The sequence below is a fragment of the Apus apus genome, chromosome 25, assembly GCF_020740795.1.
Source record: "Apus apus isolate bApuApu2 chromosome 25, bApuApu2.pri.cur, whole genome shotgun sequence".
Classification (NCBI taxonomy): domain Eukaryota; kingdom Metazoa; phylum Chordata; class Aves; order Apodiformes; family Apodidae; genus Apus; species Apus apus.
The window spans coordinates 549636-577399 of NC_067306.1; the positions used below are offsets into that span (position 1 = coordinate 549636).

The 27764-nt window shown below is 56.2% G+C and overlaps 1 protein-coding gene across 3 annotated transcripts in view; it reads left to right on the top strand.

The window, feature by feature from the left end:
* Positions 1-27764, top strand: part of ZNF385C (zinc finger protein 385C) — a 63121-nt gene that overhangs the window by 124 nt on the left and 35233 nt on the right. Inside the window, exons 1-2 of one of the 3 annotated variants that reach the window (XM_051640223.1) lie at positions 15276-15298; positions 20200-20448. The exons of 1 other annotated variant lie outside the window; for it this stretch is intronic. In XM_051640223.1, coding sequence (XP_051496183.1) covers positions 20202-20448 — 247 coding nt within the window. In that variant the 5' untranslated portion in view covers positions 15276-15298; positions 20200-20201. Of the gene's footprint in view, positions 1-15275; positions 15299-20199; positions 20449-27764 lie in introns of those variants that run through there. One more of the 3 variants, XM_051640221.1, reaches the window with a different exon arrangement.

Here is a 27764-nt window from a genome sequence, read left to right on the forward strand (position 1 = left end):
GCCGTAGCAAAGTTGTCGGAGGAGGGGGTTGCGCGGGGGAGGCCCCGCGGAGCCGGGCGGAGGGACGGCTGCGTGTCCGGGGGATGCTCCGCCTGGCACGGCCGGGGATGCTCCGCACCCCCAGCTCCGACCGGGCTCTCGACTGCGGCGCCTGGAAACGGGGAGCCCGGCAGCGCCGTGTGCCGGGATGAGAGCGGCGGGGGTCGGCAGAGCCTCCGGGCCCGCTGAGCCCCCTCGTGAGGTGTCTGGTCAGGAGGAAAACTTCTGCAGCGGAACTTTGCCGAAGCCCCTTCCCCCTGCCTAGGGTCGCCTTTCCCAAGCCGCGCGGGACACGCGAGGGTGTGCGGGGGCTGGGAGAGTCCCCGGCTTCTTTCTGCCAAAGGCTCCGCGCCATTGGGGTGCTCGGTGTTTCGCCCTCACCGGTCTGTGCTGGGCTTGGGTCTGCGGCAGCGTCTGGGCCCAGGTGGCCTTTGCCGAGGTGCCTGCAGCCAACGGGGCGTGCGGCACCACCTGGGTGGGCGGGTGGTGGGACCGTGTCCGTGGGTTCCGCTGTGCTGCGCAGGGCCTCGGGGCGCACAGCGCACCCCGTGTGCCCCAGGGCTCGGCTGCCCAGCACCCGGGGCTGCTCACGACCCTGCTGTGGTTGAGGCACGGAGCGGTTTGTGTTGGAAATCGAGCCGAGGCTTCCTGGCTGCCTCCACAAGGGATACCCGGCTTTTATAGAAAGGGACTTTTACAGGAGCCTTACAAAAGCTCTTTCTGTCAGTGGTTTGGGCAGAAAGCACCAAGTCTTGAGGTGGCTCAGCCCTGATCCTCCTGCCCCAGCACACTCCTGCAGAGTAACGCGCTGAGCAGAAGTGAACGTGGATACAGAGGCAGCATCTGCATCCAAAGACCACCCGCTCTCCCCTCAGCTTCTACCAGTATACTTTGCTGTTCAACTTGCTGCTGCAGTGAGTTTTTCTGGAGCTTTTGATGAGTTGTGCATCGGGGTGGGGTAGGGCTGGAGCTCTGCTGTGCCTGAGAGCAGCCCCTGCGGGTCCCGGGGCAGGGCTGTGCCAGTGCCTGCCCTTGGCAGGGCTGCTTGTGCCAGCCACGCTGGATGTTCTTCTGGGAAAGCAACTTCTTGCACAGAATCTGAGCTTCCAGCTCTCCTTGGCACGTTTAGTTGCTCTTTATTGTCAGAGCAAAGGTTAAAAGAGCATCTTAAATACAGGAGATGCTTCTGCATGAAGGTCAGGGCCCAGCTTTACACTCCTGGGGGCTTTAAGGGGCTTCTAGGTTAATTCATTGGTGTGAAAGGGACCAGCACGAGTTCTGCTGGCACCATGCTGCTCAAGCTGCCTGCTCTGGTCAGGGCTGGATGTGTCCATGGGTCCTGTGCAAGCTGGCAGCATCCCCCTGAGCAGAGCACGGCAGCAGTGTCCAGTGAAAACACGAGGCAGGAGCTTGCCTTGCACTGCTCAGAGCTGTGTGAAGCTCATCTTCATCTCTGTGACTATCCAGGGTGTCTGGATGGGGAGCTAAGATGTTTTGTGTCAGCTGCTGCCTCTGCATGTGGGGCACGGAGCCTGGAAATAGCAACGGTGGGCAGGGCAGCTGTGTGTGACCGCTGGAAATAAACGAGGCTCTGTCTCTGCTACCAGCCTGGCCAGAGTTTCTCCGGCCAACACAGATCCACGATCCCTGATGGGTTTTTTAAGTGTCTGCAGGTGTTTTCCAATGGAGCATCCAACCCTGCACTGGCTTCTCTGAGTGATGTTTGTCGCTTGGCTGAAACAGCTCAGTGGGGATGGGAGGGACCGCGCGGGTCCCTCGGCAGCTGCTGGTGACTCTGCTGCTGAGAAACTCCTGCCATATGTGGAGTTCAGAGTCGGGCGGGTGGTAACATGTGCTGTGGGGTTTCCTGCTCGCTCTGTCATCTGCCATCTGCATTAAAAAAAAAGCCTCATAAAATCCTGGATGTGGATCTCTGTATGCAAATGTACAGAGCTTTGCTGTGCCTTAGCAGGGTGGTGACGTCATGCAGAGCTGTGCTCTCGTGCATGAGCATCCCCGGACTCTCCCATCAGTTCTGCTTGGTGTCCAGCATGGGCTGCTTGTGCTGCTGCTGCTCGGGGCTGCTCTGCTTTGATGGAACAGGCAGCCTCTGGTATGAGTAAATCAGGAGGTTGGTTTAATAGTCCTGAGAATAAGAAATTTTTACTGGGCTGGTGTCTCGCTGGCCTCAGGGCTTCATCCCAGTCACTGGACTGTGCAGGACATGTGTCCCAGTGCAGTGGGTGAGGGTCAGGGCTTGGCTGCTCAGCAAAGCCCAAGGGTGAACCTGTGCCTGGAGATGCTGTCCTGCTTAGGTGTGTGCTGCTGGCTGGATGGGGGCTGTTTTCCATCCTTCCATCCTGCCTGGCTTCCCCCATCTTTTCCAGCACAAAAAGGTGAGATGCCCAACTTCCAAGTGCTGTGTCTATTTTTGACGGCAGGAAGGAAGGAGAATAAACCCCACAGAGCCTGAGGCACAGGATGGGACCAGCTGCAGTACCCACCCAGACCCTGGGTCCCCGCATGCAGAGCCCCTGTGGGGTGTTTGGGGCTGTTACCCTCTTGGGGCTGTTCATTGTGGCTGCTGTTGCCTGCCCGGTGTATCCAGCCACGGTGGCACAGGACCAGGCTTTTGTCCCTGTGCTGAAGGGGACAGCGATGGGGACAGGCAGAGCTGCCCCATCCCATCCCAGCTTCCTCCCCTGTTTGTCCCCATGGGTCAGTGCTGGGGCCAAGGACCCCAACTGGAGCCTGGAGTGATGCTGCGGCCCCGGGGGCAGCACCAGGACCTCACTGCCCACAGCCATTCCAGCCCAAAATACTCCTCAAGCATTGGGAGAGCTGCTAAAGGCACCTGGTTTGGGGATGGTTATTTGGTGATTTACTGGAGATGTCACCCTTGCTTTGGCTTTGATCTGGCATTTCTGGGGATATCTACATGTTTCTACCAGAGCACAGGGTAAGTCTACTGCTGAGTAAACAAGGCCCTTTGTACCCATGTTCTCAGTCATGTCAATCAAGTTGCTTTATACTGTTGAATTTCCAGGACTGGAAGCAAACCTGTCCTGGAAGCATGGGCCACTCTCCAGAGTGTGCTAGACTTAAACCTCCTGGGAACAGAGAGTCCCTCTCTGAGCTCCACATCCCATCAAACTGCCTTTCCTGTTCCTCAGCTTGATTGGGGCTGGTGTTTGAGTTTTCTGAACCCGCAGCCCACAGTTCTGCAGCCCTTTAATCATTCCTAGGGAAAATAAACATGCAAAAATGTGTGCCTGAGCAGAGTAATGAAGCCCATGAGGGTCTGTTTGTCAATTTAGAAACAATATTGTGATGTACAAAGGCTGTTTCCTAGTCTGGTGTTCTGAGATTGCCTCCAAAGTAGTGTCATAATTTATGTGTCAGGAAGCCCCTGTCAAGAATTATATCTGTGCTCTCAAGGAAATCCAGGCTGTGGCTGCATGGTAGCAAGTGCTCATTTTTTGTTAGAACCACAACAATTTACTTGCGTGTCATAAAAGGGAACCTGTGTGTTTAGAGAGCATCCAGCCATTCTGCCAGAGGAGCTGCAGGCACGGGATGCAGGAGGGTCCTATCAGAGGGACTGCTGGGCTTGGGTGGGTTTTTTTTTAAACATCAGGTTTTTCCCCCTGGAGATGTGAGCAGCCTTTTCCCCAGGATGAGTGCCCAGCCGAGCGCCAGGGAGAGGGGGCACAGGTAGTTGCTGCCAGCACGCATGGGCACGCATGCCATGGTAGTGTGGGGATCCGGGCTCCTGTGGGGACTCCCAGATTCGTGGACCTGGGCCCTTCCTTGTGGGATTTGCAGCTCTGGGGGTTGCAGGACTCGGGTGGGGTCAGTCTGGGCTGAGCCCCAGCACGGATGGGGTAGGAGGAGCTCAGGGGGAGCTCGTCTCCGGCGGCTCAACGCAAAACAGATCTGTGCTGCTTTGAAATGGGAACGTTCCTGAGTCGTCATTTTCCTTGGCCTAATTATGGAAATTTTTTAATTAGTTGATAAGAAGGATCATTTGGAAATTGCAAGGGAAACATTTTGAGGTTAAGTCCTGCTCCGTGCCTGTATCTAGCTCTGGTGGCTGGTGCTGGCCCTTGCTTGGCAGGGTGGGGGGTGAAGGAGCTGTTGAATGTGGGGTAGGTGCTGCAAGTGTAAGATCAGAGGCTGCTTCTCCCTCTCCGGGACTGCTGCTGCCTTGGCCCTGGGAGAGGTCCCGCTGCCACGGGGACCAGCAGGTCATGTGGCAAAGGGCCAAGAGCTTTTTGACTCTGCTACAGCACTTCTTGGGGAGCCCTGGTGGTAATTGGTGGGTACGGATCCTCCGTGAGAATTCCCACCCTATAGGTGGAGAAATAACGGGTGGCTTTTGTGCCGCTCCCTCATCCAGCACTGCCCGTGGCGCTCTCCTCTGTTAATCTGCAAGCCATAAAGATATCAAAAAGAAGAAGAGCAGCTGAGAATTAATGTTTCTAAGGCAAAGAACCCTGCTGTGGGACAGAAAGAGGCGACAGGGCTGTCCTGGAGAAACTAATGTCCTGTCCCCACTGGGCTGTGCTGATTTTATCGTGTGGTTGCAGTGAGAGCCCTTGTCCCCTGGCAGGGTCCAGCCCACCTCTGGAGGGGAATCTATCCTCCAGGACCTTTCCAGCTCTTTGTCCTTGTCCTGATTGGGCTCTTCCGGGCTGGATTTATTAATTTCTTTTTGAAGTGTCACTTTCCCCATTCCTGTTTGTCACCTGCTCCCCCCGCCCTGCCATCGGGCTCCGGCGCTGTTGATCTTGGTCTGGCCACCGCTGCTCTGCATTCGCGTGAAGTGCTGGAGGCCTCACAGCACAGAGCCCGACTGTGCTCCAGGGCTGGAGTTTCTGCTGAGGAGCCCTGACATGTTCTTAGGAAAAAAAAAAAAGAAAAAATCCCAAACAAGGGAAGGTTGTTACCGAGCTGGTGGGAGATGGGGAGCGGCACAGAGCGGGACGGGGGGATGCGGGTCCTCTCCAGCAGCAGAGCCTGCTCTTTGCATGCAAGGGCAGAGCCCATAAATATTCCAACTCCAAAATTTCAAGAAGTATTAGGAACTCTCCAGGCTTATTTTTGAGTGCTGTTACGAAAGGGCTTGAGCGGATTAAAGCGCACCCAGATTAATCCATGCTCGGCAGCCACAGGGTGCGGGAAGGACGGCTCTGGCACCCTGGGGATGTGGTGTGGGGGGTTCACGGGGGCTCCTGGGTTCACCCCTTGGGTCCCACAGCAGCGGTGGGGCCAGGGATTTGGGGCAAGGTGCTCCAGCAGCTGCCTTTCCAGTCCCCCCCTCACCCTTGTAACCCGGGCAGTATCTGTGGGGCTGCAGATTTTCAATGTCAAGTTTCTGTCCTCTCTGGTCTCTAGAGGAGGTAATTAGCAAATGGGCATAATAGCAATTTAATAAGTGTGTCAAATTAGCAAGCCTGTGGTGACATAGGGCACATGGGGCCTTTGGAGGCACTTTCCATGTGGGGAGATGTGGCAGGTTGCCAAGTGTGATGGGGACCCAGCAATGCCTGGCATAGGCTGGGTGTCAGGCTGCTCATCCCATGGGATGGGGATCCCATGGGATCCCACAAAGAAGCAGGCAGGGGAGGGTGCAGGCAGCTGCCTGTGCCCAAGTCTGGGGTGTTGGGACCAGTGTGAAGCTGCAGTCCTGCACAGGGTCCCTGCTCAGCGCGTCACCTCCGCCGGGACAGTGATGGGGACAGGCACTGGCCTGTGACAAAGTGCCAGCTGCATCACTAATTAAAAGAGCTAGCCCATTTGAATAGTAATTAGCACGCGATACACGAAGCCCATGTCAGCTGCTGCTGTGGGTGGCTGGTGCAGGGGGCTCGTATGGACAGGGGGCAGGGACGGTGGTCACAGATCCCAGGGGCCTGCAGAGGCAGGAGGGCAGTGGGCTCTGCCCTGGCACAGGGACACCTCGTGTGGGCAGGGCAGGCAGGAACACAAAGGTGCCTCTGTGGTGAATTTGGCCTCTCCCTGCCTGCCCCAGCCCCTGGCAGTGCTTTGATGGGGTGTAAATCAGTCATCAAGGGCAGGAAGTCCCCACAGAGACCAAACCGGGAGGCCCAGGGGTCTCACCTGCTCCCCAGCCCCACCGAGCCCCATCCCACTGCCGGACCAGGTACGGGTACCTCAGCACCCAGGGCTGGGGTCTGGGTCCCTCTGTCCATGGCTGAGGTGGGTGCCAACATTTCTGCCTTGCTTCACCTGCTGACAAGGCATTGGAAAAGGAGGAGTTCTTAAAAACATAAATAAAATTAGGTCTTCTGGTAAGGGATTAAATTGGTGCCCTCAGCTGTATTTATAGAAGGTTCAAAAGTAAATCTGTTCCCAGACTGAATAAATATTTTGCTCAGACAGACACAATCTTCAGTTCATCTGTCTTGGAAAGACTTGAGTGAGAGGGAAATTGATTTTCTTCAGCCTGAACAAGGTGAGCAACTCTCAAACCCAATAGATAGTGAAGTCCCATTATCAGCTAAAATGGGGAAGCAGCTGGGAAATCATTAAAGAGAGAGTGAGAATGAAGGTGCTTCAGGGAGGTGGCAGTGTCCTGTGCCCCGTGGCTGTGCTGCCCCCCCAGGAGCTGTGCTGGGGTCCTGTCGGTCCAGCCCATGAGAGTGTTTGGTGATGCCAGGTGACCATCTGCCAGCAACACCAGCAGCGCCCCGGGGAGATGGGAGTGGTTGGCACTGGTGGCACTGGTTGTGCTGGTGCAGGGACCAAGTGCCAATGGCCCTGTGCAAGGAAGGTGACACAGGGGACCTGCAGGTGCCCGAGCTGGGATGGAGGGGGATCAGTGCAGGTCAGTGACAGTGCCAGGGATGTGGACCTCAACCTCTGCCCCTGCACTCGCCACCCAGAGGGCTGGAAGTGCTGGGAGCTGGGATGGCACCACTGGGCACGGAGTCACCCAGGGCTGGCCCCGGCTCTTGCCATATCCAGCTTCAGCGCTCGGGTGGCTGATGTGCTGAGGCTGCCCTGTTTGTAAAGAGGAGGAGGAACTCATGACACGTCCCTGTCACCGTCCCCAGCCCGCTGGGACGCGGCCGTTCGCGGAGCCCTCGGGCTGCCAGGGCAGGGCCAGTGTCCCGGTGCCGCTGCCGGGCTCGTCTTTGGCAGCGTTTGCCCCGGTGCTAGATTGTTTGGGGGCAGAATTCCAGCTCAAAGAGCTTGTTAATTCAGCCCAGCACCTCGTGTTTCCAGACAGCAGTTATCAGCAAGGCAAGAGTTTAGTGCTTCGCTCTTGACAAAAGCTGCTGCCGGGTCAGCTCCAGCGCGGCGTGAGCAGCGCAGTGAGTGCTGCTCGTGCTGCCTGGGGCTGAGTGCTCCCCTCGCCTTCTCCCAGGTCATAAAGGAAAAAAAGAAAAGGTAGAATTAAGAAAAAGCCAAAGCCCTCAGCAGTACTCTCTGATTTCTTGTGGCAAAGCCTTTTTTTTTTTTTTTTTTTCTGGAGGAGAACAGTATCTGCAGAAGCTCCCCAGCCCAGGTGGGCAGCGAGGCGCTGGGACATCGGGGGGTGGCAGCGGGGGCGGAGCCGGGTGAGGGTTTGCTGTGCGAGCTCTCTCAGCCCCGTGCTAAATAAAGCCATGAGATGAGCAAAATTATCCGCTGAGTCACTAATCATTCACCCACTGCTTTAGTCACCAGCTTTCCCACGCTGGGGGGACGTTGGCTGCTGAGGGGGCACAAACTGAATCGTAATCACATGAAATAGATGTGGCCGGAAGAACTGAAGTGCTGCTGCTGCTGCACCCGCAGCCTCTGACACTGGATGGGTCATGGGGCTCTGCGGCCACCGGAGGTGCTCAATTAATGACGGCTCCCGAACGAAACCATTGATGAATAGCGCCACGTGCTGCTCCCTGCGGAGGTGGCAGCGGAGCAGCTGCTGCCCGTGTCCCGTGACAGCCCAGGGTCACTGCGTCCTGGTCCCTGGACTCCCTGTCCCTCTCCAAGCTCCTGCTTGGGGACAGGAGCAGCTTTTCCATGGGGTGCTGGTAAGGTGGAAGCACCCCCTGCCCGGGAAGGGTGCTGGGGCTGGGGACCATGATTGGATGGCCACAGTGGGAGCAGGTCCAAGATACTGGGGCTTGGGGAAGCCAACCAACCATCACCTGAGCCAGAGGCTGTTGTCCCTCAAGCAGAAACTCCTGCTGGAAAGCTGGGATTTGCCACGCTGCTTTCTCAAGTGTGTGACTTGGAAAAGGACTGAGCCAGGGCTGTGAACTGGGCTGCAAAGGCATGGGGTGGGCTGGGGGCTGCCTCTAACACAGCTTGCTCCAGTTCTGCTGCGCTGCAGCTCTCAGCCCTCCTAGCTGCTGGTGCCTCAAATCGCCCCAACGCCCACACGAGAGCTCTATTAGCCCTGTCCCCCCGCCGTGCAGGAGCCAGCGCCTGTGAAAGGGCCTGTCTTAGAGCAGGGAAGCGCCATAAAGGGCCTATTTATGTGGCTGGCTCCTGGCGATGTTTTCAGACACAGCCCTCGCATGTTTTCATAGCAGCAACGCCTCCGCCTCTCGCCCGCTGCCAGCAGCGAGGAGCCTCTTGCTGCCGCCCTCCGCTGGCATCCCCGGGCCTGGGTGTGGGGTGCTGGGGCCGAAAGGAGGGGATCCTTTTGGAGCTACCTGTTTGCAACACGTGCTGCTCTCCGCTCCCACTCAGCCCCGGGGCAGCAGCGAGCTCCAGCTGCTGGGGTCCCGTTGGGATGCCGGCCCCAGGGCCGTGCCTTGGCTGCGTCCCCGGCCCCGTCTGCGCGGGAGGCGTCGCGGCCACGGAGCGCGCTCCGACCCTCGGCAGGGACGGGCTGGCTTGTCTGGTGGCCGACCTGCCAGCCCCTCTGCCCGGGCCAGCTCGCCACTGCATCTGCCTGGAGTTCTCTGGCTGTGTCTCACGCCTGGCTGGAGAGGTGTCGACTCCCAAGGGAATGCCCCAGCGGAAGAACCAGCCTCCCCCCTGGCCGTGGCTCTGTAGGCTGGCACGGGGCTGAGCGAGGCTCCCGCGGGCACCAGCGCCCTGCAGGAACCCTGCAACCGCTCCAGCTCTCCCGGCCACAGGGCGGTGATGGGCTCCCTGTCCGCTTTGGCTTGGCATTGCAGAGCTGCTCCAGGGCACCAGGGCTGGGGCAGGAAAGGAAATGGGCAAAATTTCACGAAGTCCCAGTCCCATCACGGGAGCCTTTTTAGGCCCCAGCTCAGCCCAAGGTGGGACCTGAGCGTCAGGATGTCCAGATCCACACGTTTTCTGTGGCAGGGAGACAAGTGACTTTTCATGAGTCCATTTACAAATTCTTTTCAAACAGGAAAGCTGACCCACTAGAGCTCTTTAAATAACGTTAGTGGTGCTGCCCAAATAAACATTAGAGCCCCACCTGTGCTGGCAGCAGCGCTTGTTGCCTTCTGCCCTTCTTGGGGCAAAGGTTTCTCAGTTTAATTGGCCACATGTGCTTCTCTCCTGACACTGGCTACCTCTGCTACAGCAAAGGATGCTCCTGCTGCAGCCACGGGCTTCCCACACCTCCCTCCTGGCGCTGCAGGAGCCGGGGGTGAGTCCCACCAGCTCATCCAGCCACAGGCCACCCAGCTGCAGATAACCAAAGAAAAGCAGCGTGTGGAGAGGAGGTGACTGATCCTGGCTACACTTAGCACTGAGCTGATTAAACCCGAGCTCTAAAACTCTTTTCCCCTTCCTTCTGTTCTCCAGCCAGTGAGCGATGTATAACTTCATTAGTGCATATCCAGGAGACACAGAAAAACACGGGCAATTAATTATCATCTGTCCCTTTTGATTTCCTGCCTGTCAGCAGTAGCTGCCCAGTGGTTCACAGTGTTTCCAGACGTGGGCTGAGACTGGAGGCCAGTGCTCCTGCATCGCTCTATGATGGGACTCTTGTGTCCCCGTTGCCCCTGGGGAACCCCTTGGCACCAGCTCCTGCTGCTGCTGCCGGGTTTGGGGGGCTTGGGGTGCTGTACCACCCCCCAGCTGTAGGACATGGCTGGCTCCAGGCTCTTGGAGCTTGAGGGCTGGGAGGATCCAGCATGTCCCCTGATACCAACGTGCTTTGCCTTCCTCAGCTCCGTCCCCTCCACACTGAGCTCAGCGGGCACCGCAGGCTGCTGCAGGGCTGATGCTCCCCCTGCCCGTGCAGCACTTGCCTCAGGTCTGCACGAGGCATTTCTCACAAGTTTCTTTCATAAGAAATGCAAAGCACAGTCTTTGATTTTGCTCTCCTTTCCCTTTCTTCTTTACTATTTTTTTCCCCCTGTCCTGCCCCAAATGAAGAAACCCTTTTGATGGTGCCGGGTTCAGGCTCCATAACAAGCATCTCTGTTTGTGTCGTGGGGTTGTCAGCATGATAACATGACAACGTGTCTCCTCGTTGTCTCACACACAAAATTAATTACTTCTTCCACTCTTTCTCTGTAACATCTCTGAGATAAATTACTGCTCCTACTATTAGCAGATGGGCTTGTCAACCAGTAGACCTGCAGATTATACGCTGCCCAGCACGGAGCGCTGGCCACTGCAGCTCAGCTGAGGCTGCAGTAAAGTGTCTGTGTGGGGAATTGTCAGGCTGGCTTGAAAGCAAATTGCTTTGCCAATTTATTTTCCTTCCTGTGTATGAACATATTTTTCTTAAAGGGATGCTGTCACATTAAATATGGAACTGCCAACTGCAGACATTAAAAAATCATGGCTCGTCCCATTTTCCTTCCTCCTACTCTAAATTCTAAGAAAACAATAAATTTGGAATTCTTTTTACCTGTCATCTGCCTTTCACCTAGAGATGCTTTTTCAAGCTCTTCCCAGCAGTGGGGAAGTTTGAGAGCTTCAGTGCCCTGACAAGTGCAGCAGATCTGGGGCAGATGGTGCCGGGCGGCCCCTTTGCCTGCACAGGCAGCACCAGCCCCTCCAGTCCCTTCTGCCAAAGCTCAGGGCTTGTCAGCCAGTGGTCAAAGGGCAGAGCTTAAAGCAGCCCCAGTGACAAAGCTCTCGGGGAGCCTTTCCTTCCCACTGAAGCGGATGGAACTGAACTGTGTCCTGCTAAGGAAATTTCTACCAAGTTCCTCCTTGAGCCCACGTTCACCATCGCCAAGCCCGATGCTGATGCCTGGACTCTGTGTCACACCTGCTGGGACTGATGCAGAAAATCCTCCTCCAGTCTTTGTCTTTCCAAGCACTTCTTTAGGGAAGTTAATGAAAGCAGTTTTGTTATGTTTTGACAAGCATCCATTTTTAGAGTGTATTTTTATGCAGTAAGTGCATTGCTTAACTGGGGAAGTAAATTGGGTATTTGTCAGAATGGAACAACTTCCTGGTGATTCCTGTCACACATATTTGAGAGACCTGTTTGAAACCAGGTTTCATTTTTGGCTGGAGGGGGGAGCTTTTCTCTCTCCCATTGCCCTGAATCCTCTTCAGCTGCTGTTGTGGTGGTTACACCTGGTCCAGCAGCCCCACCTGGGCCCAGTTGAAGAGGGCTATAAGGGAAGGAAGGGCAGAACAAAGAGGCCCTGCTCCTGTGGTCTCTGCTTCTGCCTCAGGAAGGGGTGGCTTTGCCCTCTGCTCCATCTGGCTCTAGCAATGCTCTGGTAGGTCCTGATTTGCCATTTCATCTGGAGGGTTGTGGCCTTGAGAGGAATTGTTTTGGATTTGGTGGTGTTTGGTGCTGCTCTGTTGGGACTCAGATATTTCAATCCTGGTGTTTTAAGATGTGCAACATGTGGTCATGGGAGGTTCTGAAACCAGAAGGCAGAAGTAGTGTGAAGTGTCTCACCAGTCTTAACTTTTCAATGCAAACAGCTTTCAAAACTAAGCCTCAATGGCAAGCAGAGAGGTCAGCAGGGCTCATCTTATTTACTGCCTCTGAACTACTGAGCTCACAGCGGGGGCTCCAGAGCCTCCCCCAGGAGATTGGGTGTTTGATAACTCTTATTTTAATAAAGCACTGGGCTTGTGTTGATGGACTTGTCCAAAGCACTACATGGATTTGAACAGATCCCATTGCAAATAACTTTATTTGATACCCCTGCAATGACTGGATTTCAAATGTCACTTGCTTAGCACTGTGAAATGTTTAATTTAGGCTGTAATACAGCAGCCTACAAGAGCTCCAGCCTGGACTGGAGGGGTCTTGCCTTACCAGCAGCTACCTGCAAACAAGCTTAAAACCCAGTGTCTGACCTGGGTGCAGGAGTGAGAAGAACCAGGAAGGAAGATCCTGCTACCTGTGCTGCAGGTCAGCGCTGGCACCCAGTTCATGACTGTAAGTTGTGGTGGGTGTCCCCCACTGCTGCCTGCCTGGGACGTGCATGGCTGGGGGAATGTGGCTGCAACCACTGTGGTGCTCAGGGCTTTTCTGCCTCTAGCAGTGGCCACTGCTGACTCAGCCTTTGGAGGTGGCAGCTCACCTGGTGTTGGGTGCTGGGGTTGGGACTGTGCTGCATGGTGATGGCAGAGCTGCCTTGGGCACTGTGTGGGCTGGGCCGGGCCAGCAGAGACAGCCTGGTGGACACTGGGCTGGGGCTGCATCCTGCCTAGGTGGGCTGACTGGATGCCAGCTCTGGGAAGGGTCTTTTCTTCTCTGGGAACAAGAGCTTTGGGCCTGGCCAGGCTGCCCAGCTTTGCTCTCCCTTCTTGCAGATGTTCAGCTGGACTCTGCAGAGGGAGCAGCACTGACTGAGCTCACTGAGTTGGGACTTTCAATATTTAATGTGATAATCTCATTCAAAGTCCTGCAAGTGTGGTAAATCATCTCCAGGAACTTGTTGGTGGCAGCTTCAGGAAGCAGTGAGAGGGGCACAAGGCACTGCTGGGGCTCAGAGCCCTCCCTGGGCCCTAACACAATTCACTTTTATTTTCCAAGAAAAAATTGTTGCAGCAAGTTCAGTGGTCAGGGCAGGGGCTGCCTTGAGCAGCACGGGATGTATGGTGCAATTGGGGAACTTCAGCACCAGCAAAGCTGTGCAAGTTACCACTAGGGTTGGGGCTTGGCTGGGGCAATGGGAGCCAGCCCTGTGCCCAGAAGAGGTGCTGCCATCTCACAAGTGTTATCTGGATTTGATTTCAGTGGGATTTTACAAAAACAAAACCGAAACAACAACCCTCAATGCTGTTCATAGTGACTAGGAAGAGCCCGGGAGGAGCAGCTGGGCCAAGACTTTCCCCATGGCTGCATTGGGTTGTGCTCCTTGGGTCTATTTTAAGAGGTGAAGGGCCAGAGCTGTCACCTGCCCCATCCCTTGGCTGGGCAGCACTGCTCTGGCAGATGCCTGGGACGGACGCTGTGCCAGGGTGACATCCGCGTGTCCCTCCTGGAGTTCAGCTAAGCTACCCGGTTTATTTCTCTCCTGCCCTGACACTTTAGGTCCCCACCTTGCCCCCTGCTTCCTCTCCTGGCCGATGCCCAGGTCAGCCCTGGTGCTCTGCCCGTGTCCTCTGGGAGCCTCCCGCCCTCCTTGTGCTTCGGCATCACACGAGGTCTCGGTGCCGGGTGCTGCGCCACGGGCAGGCGCAGCCTCAGCTCGCCGCGGGCTGTTAGAGGTGGCTCTGCCCTCCTCTTTGTGCTGAGCACAAGAAGCCTGAAGGATTGTGTGATCCTGCCAGCCGGGCTCTCCTCAGCCGCCAGCGAGTGGAGGGGCCCGGGGAGCAGCAGCGGGTCGGGACGGTGAATTGCTGGCTCCTCGGTCGCTTCTCTCCCGCCTCCCTTACGCGGTGTGTGCGCTTCCAGCTGAGCCCTCGGGGACAAAAAGCCATCTCCCCCAAATGCATTTGCTTTGCTTTTCCTATGCTGGTATGTGAGCAGGTGGGTCCCTGCTGGGAGCCCACCCAGTCCGGGGAGAAGAGGACGCGACAACGGGACATGCCCGGGACAGTGCGCTCGCCAGACCCGCCTCATCTATCATTCCAAAATGACGGAGCCCGCGCGCCCTGCCCGCCCTGCCACCGCCGCCTTGGCTCTGCCCCGCTCGGCCCTTCGCTCCCTGCTGAAGCCCATCGATCAACTTAATATGACACGGCACTGGAAGCCGAGGGACTGTGGGGCCAGGGTGGGAGCTGAGGCATCCCCCAGGTTTGGGTTCCTGGGGCAGGAGGGCAGGTTCTCTGCACCGCTGCGGAAAAGCAGCGTTTTTCGCTCCGCGGCGTCTCCTTCGGGTCGGGTTTTCGCTGTTCAGGAGCAGGGCTGAGATCTGCTGATTCAGGGGACGCGCAGCCCTGCTGTGTTAGTGATCTCTCTTGTGTGAGCGAGAGGACGGGCAGCGCAGCACCGGCGGGCCCGTGCGGTGCCCTCTGCCTGCCCGGCTGCTGCAGGGTGTCCTGCTGCCCTCTGCTGTGTGGGAGAGGGGCCGGAGGGGATCCGGGGGACATCCGAGGCTGAGAGCCAGCCTCAGCGTTTTTGGAGCTCAGGCCCCAGGTCTGTGGATGGTCTGAACCCCAGGAATTCCCAGGTCCCCGTGCCAGGAGCTAGTGTGCAGCGCTGAGCTCGGACTGGCTCATACTAATCCGTGCTCTGACAGTGGAGAGTTTATGCTCTGATCCTAAAACGTGCTTTGCCCCAGCATTAGTGGAGCATATGGTTGTGCTGGGGAGGCAGAAGAGGGCTGGTTTGATGCCCTGTTATGAAATGCTGACACTGATGTAGACATGGCCAGGGCCCTCGGACATGGGTGGCTGGCCCTTAGTCCAGGACATCAGACCATCTACCTCCTGATGCTGTAGCAGGTCTCCTGGGCCCTGCCATCCTGGGGCAGAGCCTTCACATCCCTCTGCCAGTGGCCAGTGCCTCTTTATGAAGCCGCAGGGAGGATTTTCTGGGTCTGACCTTGGAGACAGCCCGGGAAGCTCCCCCGCGGCCCAGGTCACCGCCAGAGCCGTGGTCAGGTTCGTTCTCCCACTCCGGACTCGGGGCAGCTCCAGTCCAGCCTCCTGCCAGCTGGCGCCAGCTCCCCCCCCCCGCCCCGTGACGTTCGGGGCTTTTTGGGAACTTGCTGAGCTGCAGCACCCGGCTCAGCTCAGCCCGGCTCCCGCCCGGAGCCTGCTGATGAGGGCTGATTTAGTGGCCATCGAACGGCATTTCGAGAGCTCCTTGAAATACGAGACAAGTGTTGGAGACTCTGCGGGGGTAGGGGCGGCTGCGGAGCACTGACGGGCACAGGCAGGAGCCAGGCAGGGGCTGCCAAGGGCCGGGCTCGGGGCTCCCTGTGCCGGTGACCAGGTAAGAGCCTCACTGGGCTGGGGGCTCTGGGTGCTGCCTCTGTGTCCTGAACCCAAATGGGTGGGTGGGTGGGCTGGAAATGGGCTGTGCCAGCGCTGAGGGGTCTGTGCCATGGCAGGATGGTGTGGCTGTCCCTCCCGGCCAGGGGCTCTGGAGGGGGACACAGCTGGGGTTCCCGGTGCAAATACCCGCCTGGCCTCTGCAGGGCAGCGATGGGCTCACGGAGCCGCTGCAGGACCCGTGCTGCCCTTTGCTGCCATTTACCCCCAGCATGGGAGAATGATGGGCTGATTTGCACGTTCAAGCTCATTTTAATAAGGAAGCACCGTCGGCTCCAAGGACAAATTCCAGCAGAAAAGTGCAAACTCAGCCAGCAATGGGCTATGGTGATCGAGTCAGGCTCAGGAAGGGTGTGTTTTTTCTGAGGATCCTTGCAGATGCAACCCAGGACACTGGAAATAAGGTTGTTGCTCAAAGGGTTTGACTGACTTTTGTGACAGCTCTTGGTGGCAACTTTCATACTTATTCTTCTACATCTGTTGCTTTTATTTACTATTCTGTGCATGCAGCCATAGATAAGGAAAGCAGATTCAGTCTTACAGAATCATGTGAACTTGAATCAGATTTTCTTTTTTGAGATTTCGTGCTCTTAGTAAGTTCATCCAAACTTTAGGTTTGGGTGGTGGTTTCCCTGATTACATGTTACTGAATGGGACGGATCTTCAGCTTAATTTTTATGCCACTTTAGCTGTGGCAAAGGTGGTTTTACTTGGGTGTCCCCTGAGGAGGGAACAACAGGGTGACCCTGGCTCCTGCAAAGGGGGCCTGGAGTTGCTGGGATCTTGGCAAATGGGATCTTGCTGCCATGTGTGTGCCAAGGACAGGGCAAGGCTGGGCCCCAGTCAGGGTTCTCCTGGGACTGGAATTACTTTGGCCTGTGGCATCAGCTGAAGAGTTACCCTGGTACTGGGGATGCAGCATCCTAGAGCCAGCATTAGGACAGAGTCCTGCTGCCCATGTGCCTGGTGCAAATGCATCTGGGCTGGCTCCTGGGGGCAAGAATTGCTGCTGGTGGGGAAGTGTGGTCTGTGGGGGGCTGCACTGGGGCCATCAGGCAAGGGACTAGTGGCTGCAAAGGTCCTGGAACAGATGAAGCCACATGTTCTCACCTTGCCTCGCTGTGCTGCTTCCTTTTCCTCTGGGAATGCTCTCAGGAAAGCAGGTGAGCTCTGCTGCTGTGCACCCTCTAGAAATCAGTGTTTCTCATTTCAGATATTTAATGCCTGGATTTAAAATTCTCTCAACTTCTGTCAGTGCTTTACAGGCCTTTGCAACATCTTTGTGGTGCTCTTAAAGAGAGGGACAGACCTGAGGTTATGGGTTGCTGTACAAAACTGACCTTAAAATTATGATCTGGCTGTGCAGCCCTGAAAGTGGCTTCAGTGCTAGGGAGTGATAGGGACCAGGGGATGGCAACCCTGGAGTCACTTTGCCATTGTGATTGTCAACAATAAAAGCAGTGAGGACTAGAGGGGAAAGCTCCCCTGGACTCAGAGATCAGAGCTGTCATCCTGGGCTGGGGCTGTGTCTGCAGGGTGTCTGGGATGTGGGGACCAGTGTCTGGCAGTGCTGGGCTGGGGGTTCACTGGGGAGCAGCATGTCCTGGATGTGCTGTGCAGTGGGAGGATGAGTGCTTTGATGCCACGCTTGCCACAGTGCTGATACCCAAGCTGTTCTGACCTTCTTTTATTTCAGAGAGATTTGGGCATTTGTCAGGGAGCTTTATGCACCTGGCAGGAGCCTTTGGCCCTGCCCCAAAAGATCCTCAGTGCTTTGCTGAAAAGGTGAAATGTGCCCCAAAGTAGCCTTTGGTTGGGGATCTGCAGGTGCCCACATGTGCAGAGACTTGTCCCAGCCACAAATCACCAAACTTACTGTCCTGACACCTGAGATACAGAACAGAGGCAGCAGAAATGAAGTGAATGAGATGAGCGTGCGTGCAATTAGGACAGACCTTCCAAACCCTGCAACGGGAGCCAGGACAGGAGCTGCAGGCTAATCAAAGCAACAGCAGCTCCTTTTTTTAAGATGAGGGAGACTTTTGGGATACTTTGTCCACATAATGTTCCAATTTTAGCTCTGCGTCCTGGGATGTAATTGCATTAAAAATACTCGGGAGGGGGAGGATGCCAAGGGCACCCGGGGACCTGCCTCCACATCCCCCCCCAGAGCTCTGCGTGTCCCTGAGGCCCAGTTTCACATTCCTGATGCTGATTGTCACCCAGATCTGCTTCCCAGCTGCTCTGCTAATGGTTATTCTGGTAAAGGCCCTTTCTCTGGGGTCCACGGGGCTCCCTGCCCAACCGAGTGTAATTGGGCATCGATTGCTGCCAGTTTTGGGGAGTGACCACAAATGACATGGTGGGTTGGCCAGGGCAGCTCTGGTGCTGAGCTCCTTGTGTCGGTGCAGGGTGGCTCCATCCTGCAGCCCTGCCAGCCCTGAGCCTGCCAAGGCTGGGAGGTTTCATTTGGAAAACATCAGTTATTTAGTTTTGGGTTTTGTAAATAAAATTCTAGATGGGTTTTTGTATTTTTCTCAGTTGTTGTTTTTTTGTGGTATGTTGTTTGTTGTTTGGGTGGGTTTTTTTTAGGCTTTCAGGGCTGTGCCAAGTTTTTCACTTACCTTGAACGCAAGGGCCATGTGTTTTCTTTCAGTTTCATTGAAATGTGAAGTTGGAGCCCCAGGAACAAGCCCAAGGTCTCTAGAGAGGCTACAGAGCTAAGAGGGAGCAGACATGAAGACTTTGGGCTGTGAAATCCTTTGGCTAAAAAAGTAGTTTTACTTATTTTTAATATAATGTCCTTTCTGTTACGTTGCTTCAGATTTTAACTGGTGAAGATGAAGTTTAAGGATCTTACTGATGATGGTTTTAGCTAAGTAGTTTAGGCTGGAAGGGACTGTTGGTGATTAGTCCAACCTTCTGTCTGATGTGCAGCTGGCTGCAAGGTTGGAGCATATTGTGCAGGTCCTCGTCCATCCTGGAGCAAAAACTATTAATTCCATCAGGAGAGGGTGACAAGCGCTGTGGTGGGCGTGCGATGGTGAGGTTCCCTGGGATTACACCGGGCTGGCTCCATCGCTGCTTGTGAGCCGGGCAGGTGGGGCCAGCCCGGGCCGCCTCCAGCCCTGCAGGTCCCGGCTTTTGCCTCCGGCTCCATTAACAGCTCGTGGAAAAGCCTTCCGCTCCGTCTTGCTAAATATAACTTTTAAGGGAGATGCTTTTTGTCACCTCCGGGGAGTTGCAAAGAGCAAGGCGGGTTTGGCACATGGGAAGTGCCAAAACCCGCGGAGGACCGGGACGCTCATCACACGGGTGGGTGCGAACCCACGCACCGGGCGGGGGTCCCCGCTGCTGCCCCAACCCTGCCAAGTGGCTCCGCCCGCACCGCGGCCCCCTCACCGGGCTTTTCGGGAGCCCCCACGGAGGGGCCCGCCCCGACCCCCGCCCCGGTGGCTGCGGGACCCTGGGGCGGGCGCCGCGCGGAGCGTGTCCGCCCCCGTGGGGCCGCGGCCGGGGCTGCAGCGCCCGGAGCCCGCCCGGGCTGGCCCCGCTGCCGGGGTCCGGATGCTTCAATTTTGCTTACTGTCTGTTCTGAATGCATCAAAACCTGCTCTGTCTGAGGCCTCCGCACTCCCCCCAGCTTTGGGTGGTGGGTGGGCGGGCAGGCCCCGCCGAGCCCCCCCCCGGGGCCGCCCAAGCTTGCTGCTGGGGAACTGGGAGTGCTTGCTAGGGGCCTCGAGGTGCAATGAGTGCTCCTTGGAGAGAAATTATGGTGCTTTTCCGGGAGAGGAGCCGGCAGGAGCTCGGCCTGTCACCTCCTGCAGCAGTGCCGGGGGGGGGGAGGGTGCAGGGCTGGGAAGCACAAGGTGTCTGAGGGGATGTGGGGGGCTCCCACCATCGGGACTGGTGGGCTGGGGCTACTGGGTGGTGTTCCAGGATGGTGCTGCACGAAGTCAGGCAGGGAGGCAGTGCTTGTGCAGCCCATCCTGAGGGTGCCAGGGACATCTCTGCAGTGCACATTGGGGACTCATCTGTCCCCCACAGACACCTCTGCCCTGCTCCTGGCCCCTCAGGGTCTCAGCACAGCATGCCTGTGTGTATCCTTAAGCAGCAGCTGCCCGTGCCAAGGTGGTAACTAGATCGCAGGGCTTGGGTGACCTTCATGCCTCTCCAAGGCTCTGGATATCCCAGCAGCTCTGGGTCCAGGGTCACTACTGTGGACCCTGGGCACTGAGGACAGTGTGTCTGCAAGGCAAAGGCCATTCCTGGCTGATCTGAACTCCTCTGTGGGCAGCCCTTCCCCAGGGTGTCCCTGTGCAGGTCTGGAGCTCATATGGCTGATGGATTTTGGCCCTGTGTTCAGGACAGGTAGCATCTTAGTGCAGGTAGGATGGTGCTGGTGGCTCAGGTTGTGGGTGCTGGGGCTGCTCCTGCTGCAGCAGGGCTGGGCTGTGGGGCACCAGAGCAGCACACGGGTCCTGGATTTCTTGCCTGCAAAGAGCTGGTCACCATCCAGCTTGGACAAACCTGCGGTGTCTGGGAGCGAACAGAAAGGCTTTAACTGACATGAGGAGTGTTCTCTGGTGCTAGAAACTTGGAAGAACTAGGTTATTCTCTGCTCCAGCACTAACCACCTGGGAATGCTGCTGCTCGTGTCATCTTCCCTGATGCAACTCCTTGCAGAGATGCAAGTGCTGCTGCTCTTGCTCAAGGAGTTCCCCAGATTCAAGCAGTCTGAGCACCTCTCAGGCATGGGACCTGTGCTGAGCTTTCCTGCCTCACCCGCCCCCCTGTGCTGGTCCCTGTGTCCTCACGGCAGGTCTGTCCTTCCTCCCGCAGGCATGAAGAGACCCCTGAGCCCGTCTCACTCCCCTGAGAGTGGGGTGCGGCTGGTGGAGATGGGCAGCTGCCCCCCCAGCCAGCCCGAGCAGCGCATGAAGCGGGAGAAGAAGCACCAGTCGTTCACGCTCTGCGAGGTCTGCAACATCCAGCTCAACTCGGCCGCGCAGGCGCAGATCCACTACAATGGCAAGTCCCACCAGAAGCGCCTCAAGCAGCTCAACAAGGGGAAGATGCCAGTGGCCCAAGGTAGGAGCCCGTCCGTCAGGCCAAGGTTGCCCCAAGGCTGCCCTTGCTCTGGGACAGCTGCTCCGCTGGGCTTGGTGCGCTGGAGTCATGAGACAGTCAGGAACTCTGTGTCGTCGGCACCTCTCACTTGCTGATCTGCCTGAACACCAGGGACTTCCCTGCCCACTGACACTACTGGTCCTCAAGTGGTTTTGGGGCCTGAGAGCCCAGGGTGCTGCGCCAGGCAGAAGGATGTGTGGGTCCTGTCCATGTGCGGTTGTGGTTGCTGGTACTTGGTGTCTTGTGAGCATCTTGTAGTGTTTCCACAGAGGATGTGCTGTGGGATGAGCACATCCAAAGGTGCAGCAGCTGTTGGCATCTGGGTTGTTGACTACCTGAGAGCTCTAGGAGCAGCCAACCCCATAACCTGCCCTCCTATCCTTACAGACTAATTACCAGTTCAGTTAATGAGCTGAGCTCTCTGGACCACTTTGTAGAAAATTGATGCCTTTATTTGGTGTGAGGGTGGTGAGAAGTTGAAGGGAATGGGAGAGGGCAGGAATATGGTGGAATCCCATCGCACAGTGTGTGCAGGGCAGGTCCCTTGCTCTGGGCACCCTGGCTTCCCACAGCAGAGCTGTGAGGGGCTGGAGCCCAGTCCGAGACTGGTCAGGAAAGGTTTGTTTCAGAACATCTGAAGGGCTGGCAAATGAATCTGCAATGCTTCTGCAAACAGCAAAGCAGTGGTGGGTTGCAGAGTGGTAAATCCCACTGTCTGACCCAGCTAGCGATGGGTGGCCACTGCAGTGATGCTCTCCAGGACTGGGGTGGCTGCGCTTGATGCTGGCACCTTCACCACTGAGCTCACTGGTGGCTTCTGTCACCTCTGCACTGGGGGTCCTGAGTGCAAACCTGGACCCGTGTGCTGCTCCAGCACTTTCCATCTTGCTGAACACCAGATTTTCTCTTAGATGGGGAAGTGGCACTGGGACCTGGCTTGTAGTGGGGTTGGGATGGTGCAGTGGATGGGCAGCCGGGCGGTGCCAGGGCCCTGCTGTGGTGCCTTGGCAGACCCCTGGGAACCAGCCTGTATAAATACCTACTTCTGCTAAAGACAGGGCAAGGCTGGAGCCACAAATTCCTCGCATGGCAATGGTCATCTTGATGCCAAATCCTGCCCTCCCTGGTGCTGGTTTTGTCTGAGCCAGGTATGGGGTATGTAAAGGAGCTGGTCTGTTTATCATTTACTGACAGGTGGAAATACCGCCTGCTATTTTAATGGGAACAGGGCTCATAAATTCCAGCCTGCAGCTTCCAGACTCTGTCCTGGACCTGGTTGTGGCTCAATGGGAGGCTGTCCAGGGATGCGTTTCCTACTGAGCCAAAGAATCTCAGAGCATGCAAGTATGTACTTTGTACTTCTGCATCATCCCTGGCCTCAGCCAGTGCCACGGGCTCCAGCAGATGGGCACAGCCCTTAGGACTTTTCTCTGCCGTTCAGGATGAAGTTTGCTTCTGTTTGCGTGGGGCTGTGATTTGCTCATGTGGGGAAACAGCAGACCCGCCTGCTGCCCCCCCCGTCCCTGCGGCGCTGGGGAAGCGCTGCCGGCGGAGGACGGTGCTCCCTCCGCAGCCGGCGTCGCTCGGCCGCAGCCGCCCTTCTCCCCAGGCTTTTGGTTAAAAATGTCATTTCCAGCTCTGTCACGGGAAACCTTTCCCAGCCTCCTGAGGCGTGAGCTTGGGGAACACGTGGCTGTGAGTGACAGATTAGGGCCGGGAACTGGCTGATGTGATGCATCTTCTCTGGTGACCGTGTGCTGCTGGCACTGCGGGTTCTGGGTGCGACCCGGCCCCGTGTCTGCACTGGAGAGGGGCTGATCTCCCCCAGACACAACTGTCCCCCACTGCTGAGAAGAGGGGACCAGCACTTTCTGCTTAAGGACAAGTGCTGGAAAAGCTCCAGGTGCTCCTGGCTGGGCTGCAGTGTGGGCAGGAGGGTGCAGGCAGGGCCGAGCAGAGAGGATTGGAGCAAGGGAGTCCTGCCCCACCACACCCCTCCTGGAGCCCTTCACCAGCTGAACCAGTACCTTTGGGTGCTGAGAGAATGTTCCTGCCTGTGGCCATGGGAGCTGTGGTCCCTTCCCAGACATCTCCTGGCCAAGCTGCAGCAAACACACAGCTCTGATAATGTGTCATTGCTGGGGGAGCCTTGGGGAGAGGTGGAGGTTTCTAAAGACAAGGGGTGAAATGAACTAATGGAGTTAGACAAAGAGGGGAGGTTCCTCCGTGCTGGAACCCCCATCTGGCACTGACATCCACAGCTACAGCAAAGGTGCCTTTCACTGATGCTGCTCGATCTGCCCCAGTTCCTCTCTGGCTTCTCCCATCAGTTGTTTCTGCAAAGCCCGGAAGCGCTTGTGCTTCACGGAGCGAAGCTGTGGAGCAACTTGGCTGGCAAACAGACGCGATAATCAGTATCATTACAATTTATTAGTGCTTTGCCAGAAAGACCTCCAATTGAAAAACAAATTATTGTTCATTAGGCATTTTCTTGAAGGCAAATCATAGATTTCTGTTGTCTCATGTTGAATTGCAGTGCAGCAGCAATTAATACAGGCTGTTCACAGATGAAAGATGTTTTCATGTTGCAGATGCCAGTTCAAATCCAACTGGGTCAAGAGTGATTTAATTACTGCCTGTGATTTTCAAGGGTGCCCAAGTGAGCTCAGTTTGTTCTTGATGTCCCCGTAGTCCTGCAGCCATGGGCTGGACCCCCAGTTCCAGTGCTGAATGGGCAGAAAGAGCCAGTGCTGCCCCAAACTGGGGAGCAGAGGCTGCAGGCACAGCCTCCAGTGCTGCTTTCATGCTGGTGCAAACTGCTGGGGCAGGGCAGGGGACAAGGGTTTGCTGCTTCCTTTTGTCCTCCAGGATGACCCCAGGGGCTGCCCATCTTGGGATGGGCTGAGCTGCAGTGTTTCAGGAATTTACTCCCTTGCTGTCTCCTGCTCCCAGAGAAGACCCTTTCAGCAGTGTCCCAAAAAAGTCAGGGAACATGAATAGCAGCTTGTGCTCCCCCACTGCCAGAACCAGCATCCCTGGGCCCTGTCAGCTCTCATCTTGTTGAGATGTGGGGGGGAAGTGTCCTCCTCCACTGAGGAGCCTCCCAGGCAGATCTGAGCTGACAGCAGCTCGTACCCCCTCGGCTGGGGTGGTGTGTGGTGGGTGCTGGGGACAAGGACACCCTGTCCAGGCGTCCTTTGTGCTAGAGGGTCTGTGCAAGACCTGAGCCCCCCTCAAACTGCTCCCCCGCACCCAAAGCCAAGGCCAGGTTTGCAGGTTGGACTGGGGCACCCAGTGCCAACCCATGTCGTGAGCTCTTCTTCCTCTGCTCCACGTGCCCCCATGGTGTGACATGCCCGGACCCTCTCCTGGCTGCCTGATGCTGTCCCCACCCGCACAGCAGGAACAGCTTCGTGAGAAGGGGAGGGTCCTGCGTTCCCCAATCAGCTGCTCCAGCGTCTGTCTTGGCGCGTTTGCAGAGCAGAGGTTTGAGACGAGCAGAGAAATCGCTGTGACAGCTTCAGCAGTGCTGGGTCTGCAGCAGAGGGGGGTGGGTGCCCGGGGGGGGGGATGTGGGGACCCCTGGAAGCCAGTTCTGCCCCAGGAGCGGGGAGGGGTCAGTGGGAGTTACCCTGTTCTGTTCAGCATCTTGGAGGTCAGCTGCTGGAGTGTTCCCTTCTGCCTCCCCCCTGCTGCTCTCTGCTGCTGGAGCTCCTCAGCTGTTAATTACCAACAATTTTAGAACCAATCTCCTTTTTTTCAGTTTCATGTTATGCATGCAGTCTTGTAATTGTCTTTAATGAACAGGGTGATGCTCAGTGGTGCTTTGTCTGCAATAGCATCCAATGTATAAAGCAGTATCAAAAATCTAGGATTATAGTCTAATTGGGCACTAATTGGGCTGCAGTGGCTGGGCTGGAGCTGGGGTGGCCCTTGCTTGGGACCCATCATTTGTGACCAGCCTGGGTGGGAGCTGAGCCCCAACCTCCTGGGATGTGAGTACAGCATTGGGCTCTCCTCAGCTCCAGGGCAACAGATCCACACCCACCCCGTGGGTTAAAGGGCCTTTAATGTCCAGCAGAGACAGACGTGGCACCGACCTGCGTGTCGATGGTGACCTTGTGGCCAAGCAGTGCAGGGTTCATCTTTTAAGCTTCTGCAAATTCAGTGAAGGACAAGCACACTGAGTCCTCCTGCTCGGTTGGCCTCGGCTGCTCCCTTCAGCTGCGAGCAAAGATGATTAAAAATAGCTTTTCAGATCAGATTTGAATAACCTGGAATCTCAGTGGGGAAATTTAATGTTTTTATCACGTCTTAAAGATATTTGCAGGGATCAGGTGACGCTTGGAGCAGCACAGTGTGCAATTGCACATTTTCCTTTTCTCTGCTTATTCCCAGGCTTCCTCCTCCCCTGTCGGGGCACAGGGATGTCCCTCGAGGGTCCTGGCAGGTTGGGTGCTGGGCAGAGGTAGGTGAGCAGCAGCCCTGCCCCTGGGCTGAGGAAGGGAGAGATTTGCCCCACCACCGGGAACTGGGAGAAAAATCTGTGTTCCACTAAATGATGATGTTACACTGAAAAACTGTGTTGCATGGGGAGGAGGGGGCCTGTGGGCTGCGTGTGAAAGGTGCCGTGGGAGCCCAAAAGCCTCCTCATGGCACATCAGCCTTGTGCCAGCCCATTAATCTGGAGACAACTGCTCCCATTTAAATCCTTGGAAAATACCCCATTAACTTGCTCTCCCTCTGAAAAGCCCAGCTATTCAGCTTATCATGGATTAATAACTATCATAATTAATCTCTGGTTTTATTGAGTCGGTAACTTCAAATAAAAAATAAATTGATTAGCAGTTAACTTCTGCTAGAAGGATTTTCTAGATGTGCCTTCCCCATCAGGGCATTGCCCATCCTCTCTGTACCCTGATTTCTGGCCAGAGGCTTCAGGGTTTGTTTGGGTTTTTTTCTTGACATTCTTCTTCTAAAAAGGTCCTTAAAATTTAAGCTCTCTGCTAAAAATATGGCACAGAGAAGTTGCTGGGCTTGGCTTGTGCAAGCACAGCCTGACACAGGCTGTTGGGTGATGCTCTGAGCACCCCTGTAGTGAGGGCCTGGGGAGCCAGGGTGAATGCTCCAGCTGGAGGGGCTGGACACCAAGCCAAAGATAACACAGATAAGTATCAAGTATGATCTTGGGGTGTGGTGGCAGCCAGGTGCCTGGGCCATGGGGGTCAGCAACCTTGGGGGTGTTTGCAGGGAGTGGATCAAGCTCCTGTTTCTCAGTGCATTGAGGGAAATGGGGGGGAGGTCTCATGGGAACCAGACCCGTGTCCGACAGGGTGAGAGGTGTCAGGGCAGAGGGTGAGAACATGGGGTGGGGAACGGGTGGCAGGAAGGATGGGGTCATTTTGAAGGGGAGTCCTGGGCAGTGGCTGCTGCAAATGTTGGAGTCAGGCGCTGGGCTCTGTGCCAGCCCCCGGATCGTCTCCAGCGTGAAACGGCTCTGACCTTCACTGGTGCTTCTCAGGGGAGGGATGATGCTGCTGGTGATTTTTCCCAAAATCAGGAGGAAATTGCCTTGTGTTATTATTTGTAAGCACTGTATTTTTGAGCTAGTTGTCCTTAATCTTGGATTTTGATGGAATTTTCTTCTCTGTGGTTTGCTATCAAGTTGCAACAATGGCATTTTAGGGCCACTTAGCTCAGGGATGCGTCACACGTGATCTTCATTAGAAGTGGATTAAGAGCAACTGGGAATGCTCAGCCATGGAATATTTCACAGTTTCCCATGTCACATCAGCTCAGCAGATTTGGAAGAGGAAAGCCTGGGATTTATTTTAAGTAGGGAAAAAAATGGTAAAAGCAGCAGCTAACCACGAGCGTGTCTCGGCTCGTTAGCAGCCGCCGATCCCCATCCCCGGGGTGCTCAGGGGCTGGGGCTGCTCCCAGCTCTCCTGGCAGCGCTGGGTGTTGGAGCTGCTGCATCCTGCTGGAAGAGGCGGGACCGGGCTCCCCTGTGCTGCTGTGCTGCCCCACTCTGCCCCCTGCACAAAGGTGTGTTTTTCTCCTTAAACATTCCCAGGGAGAGGTGAGGACGTGTGGGACCTCGGTGGCCCTGTGGGATGGTTTCTGGGGCGGGGGACAGTTGCTGTCCCACTCGAACAGGGAAGGGAGATGAAATGTCCTGGGGTGCTGGTGGCATGGGTCATGCTGGGCTGTGGGTGTGGGGGCTGCACAGCCTCCCTGTGCCCAGGCACCATCCTGAAGGTCACCAGGGCTGAACGATGGGGAGGACCAGGGAGGCAGCGGTGGGGAAGTGGCTGGGCCAGGGTCTTGATGGACAGTGGGGCTGGGAAGGCAGCCCCCAGGCACCAGCCTTGGGCCCTGCTCGTTGCTTCTCCACACGCGTGTGCACACCCGTGTGCTGCTCTCTGGAGAAAGGGGGGAGTGAGTGCTTAAAAAAAAAAAAAGCAGCTGGGGAGGAAGGCAGGACTGAGCTGGATAAGCACGAGCAGAGGTTTGTGGGTAGTGTAAAGCTGTCACTGTGATTTAGGGTCGGCTGGTTAAACTGTTTTATGTTCGCAGACAGTAAGTCGTAAGCAATTTAAAATTTTCTGTGAAGAGATGATCTCCCCTCGTCATGCTTTGTGCCTTCCTTCCCAGACTGATCTCTCCTCTGTACAACCCCACGGTGTTGTGGCGTGAGGGAGAAAACCCGACTGTGGCCATTGAGAAATGGCAACTGCTAGAGCCCTGGAGCTGGGTTTGTGCCTGGGGGGGAGTAAGGAGCTGGGTGCTGAGCTGCTGTCGGGGTGCTCAGCTCCCTCTGCCCAACCCACACTTTGGCTGCATGAGGCCAGGCAGTGCTGCGGTGCATCGCTCCAGGATCTGCCCTTCGCCCTGCCTGGGGCTCCCATGGGATGGCTGATTCCACTGAGGACAGAGCAGGGCAAAGCCGAGTGCACTGACCATGAGTGACCAGCTCCTGTGTGGCCTCTGCCCCCCAGCTCCCCCTGGGGCTGCAGCCCCCTCTGAGTAGGGGGTTTAGTTTGTTGGAGCTGGACTGGGTCTGGTTGCAGTCACTGTGTGATCACCCTAAATTAGGTTTCCTTCCTTTTTCTTGCCTCTGAGTTGTTGCTGCTTTTTGGAAACTTGCACACAGTGCTGCTTCAGTTCACCTTTGATATTTTCTACAGCCATAGATTTATGAGTAATAGTTTCATTTATTTTACCATTGCCATGTCAGCAGGAGCATCTCAGTGTGCTCTGCCCTGTGGCACCGG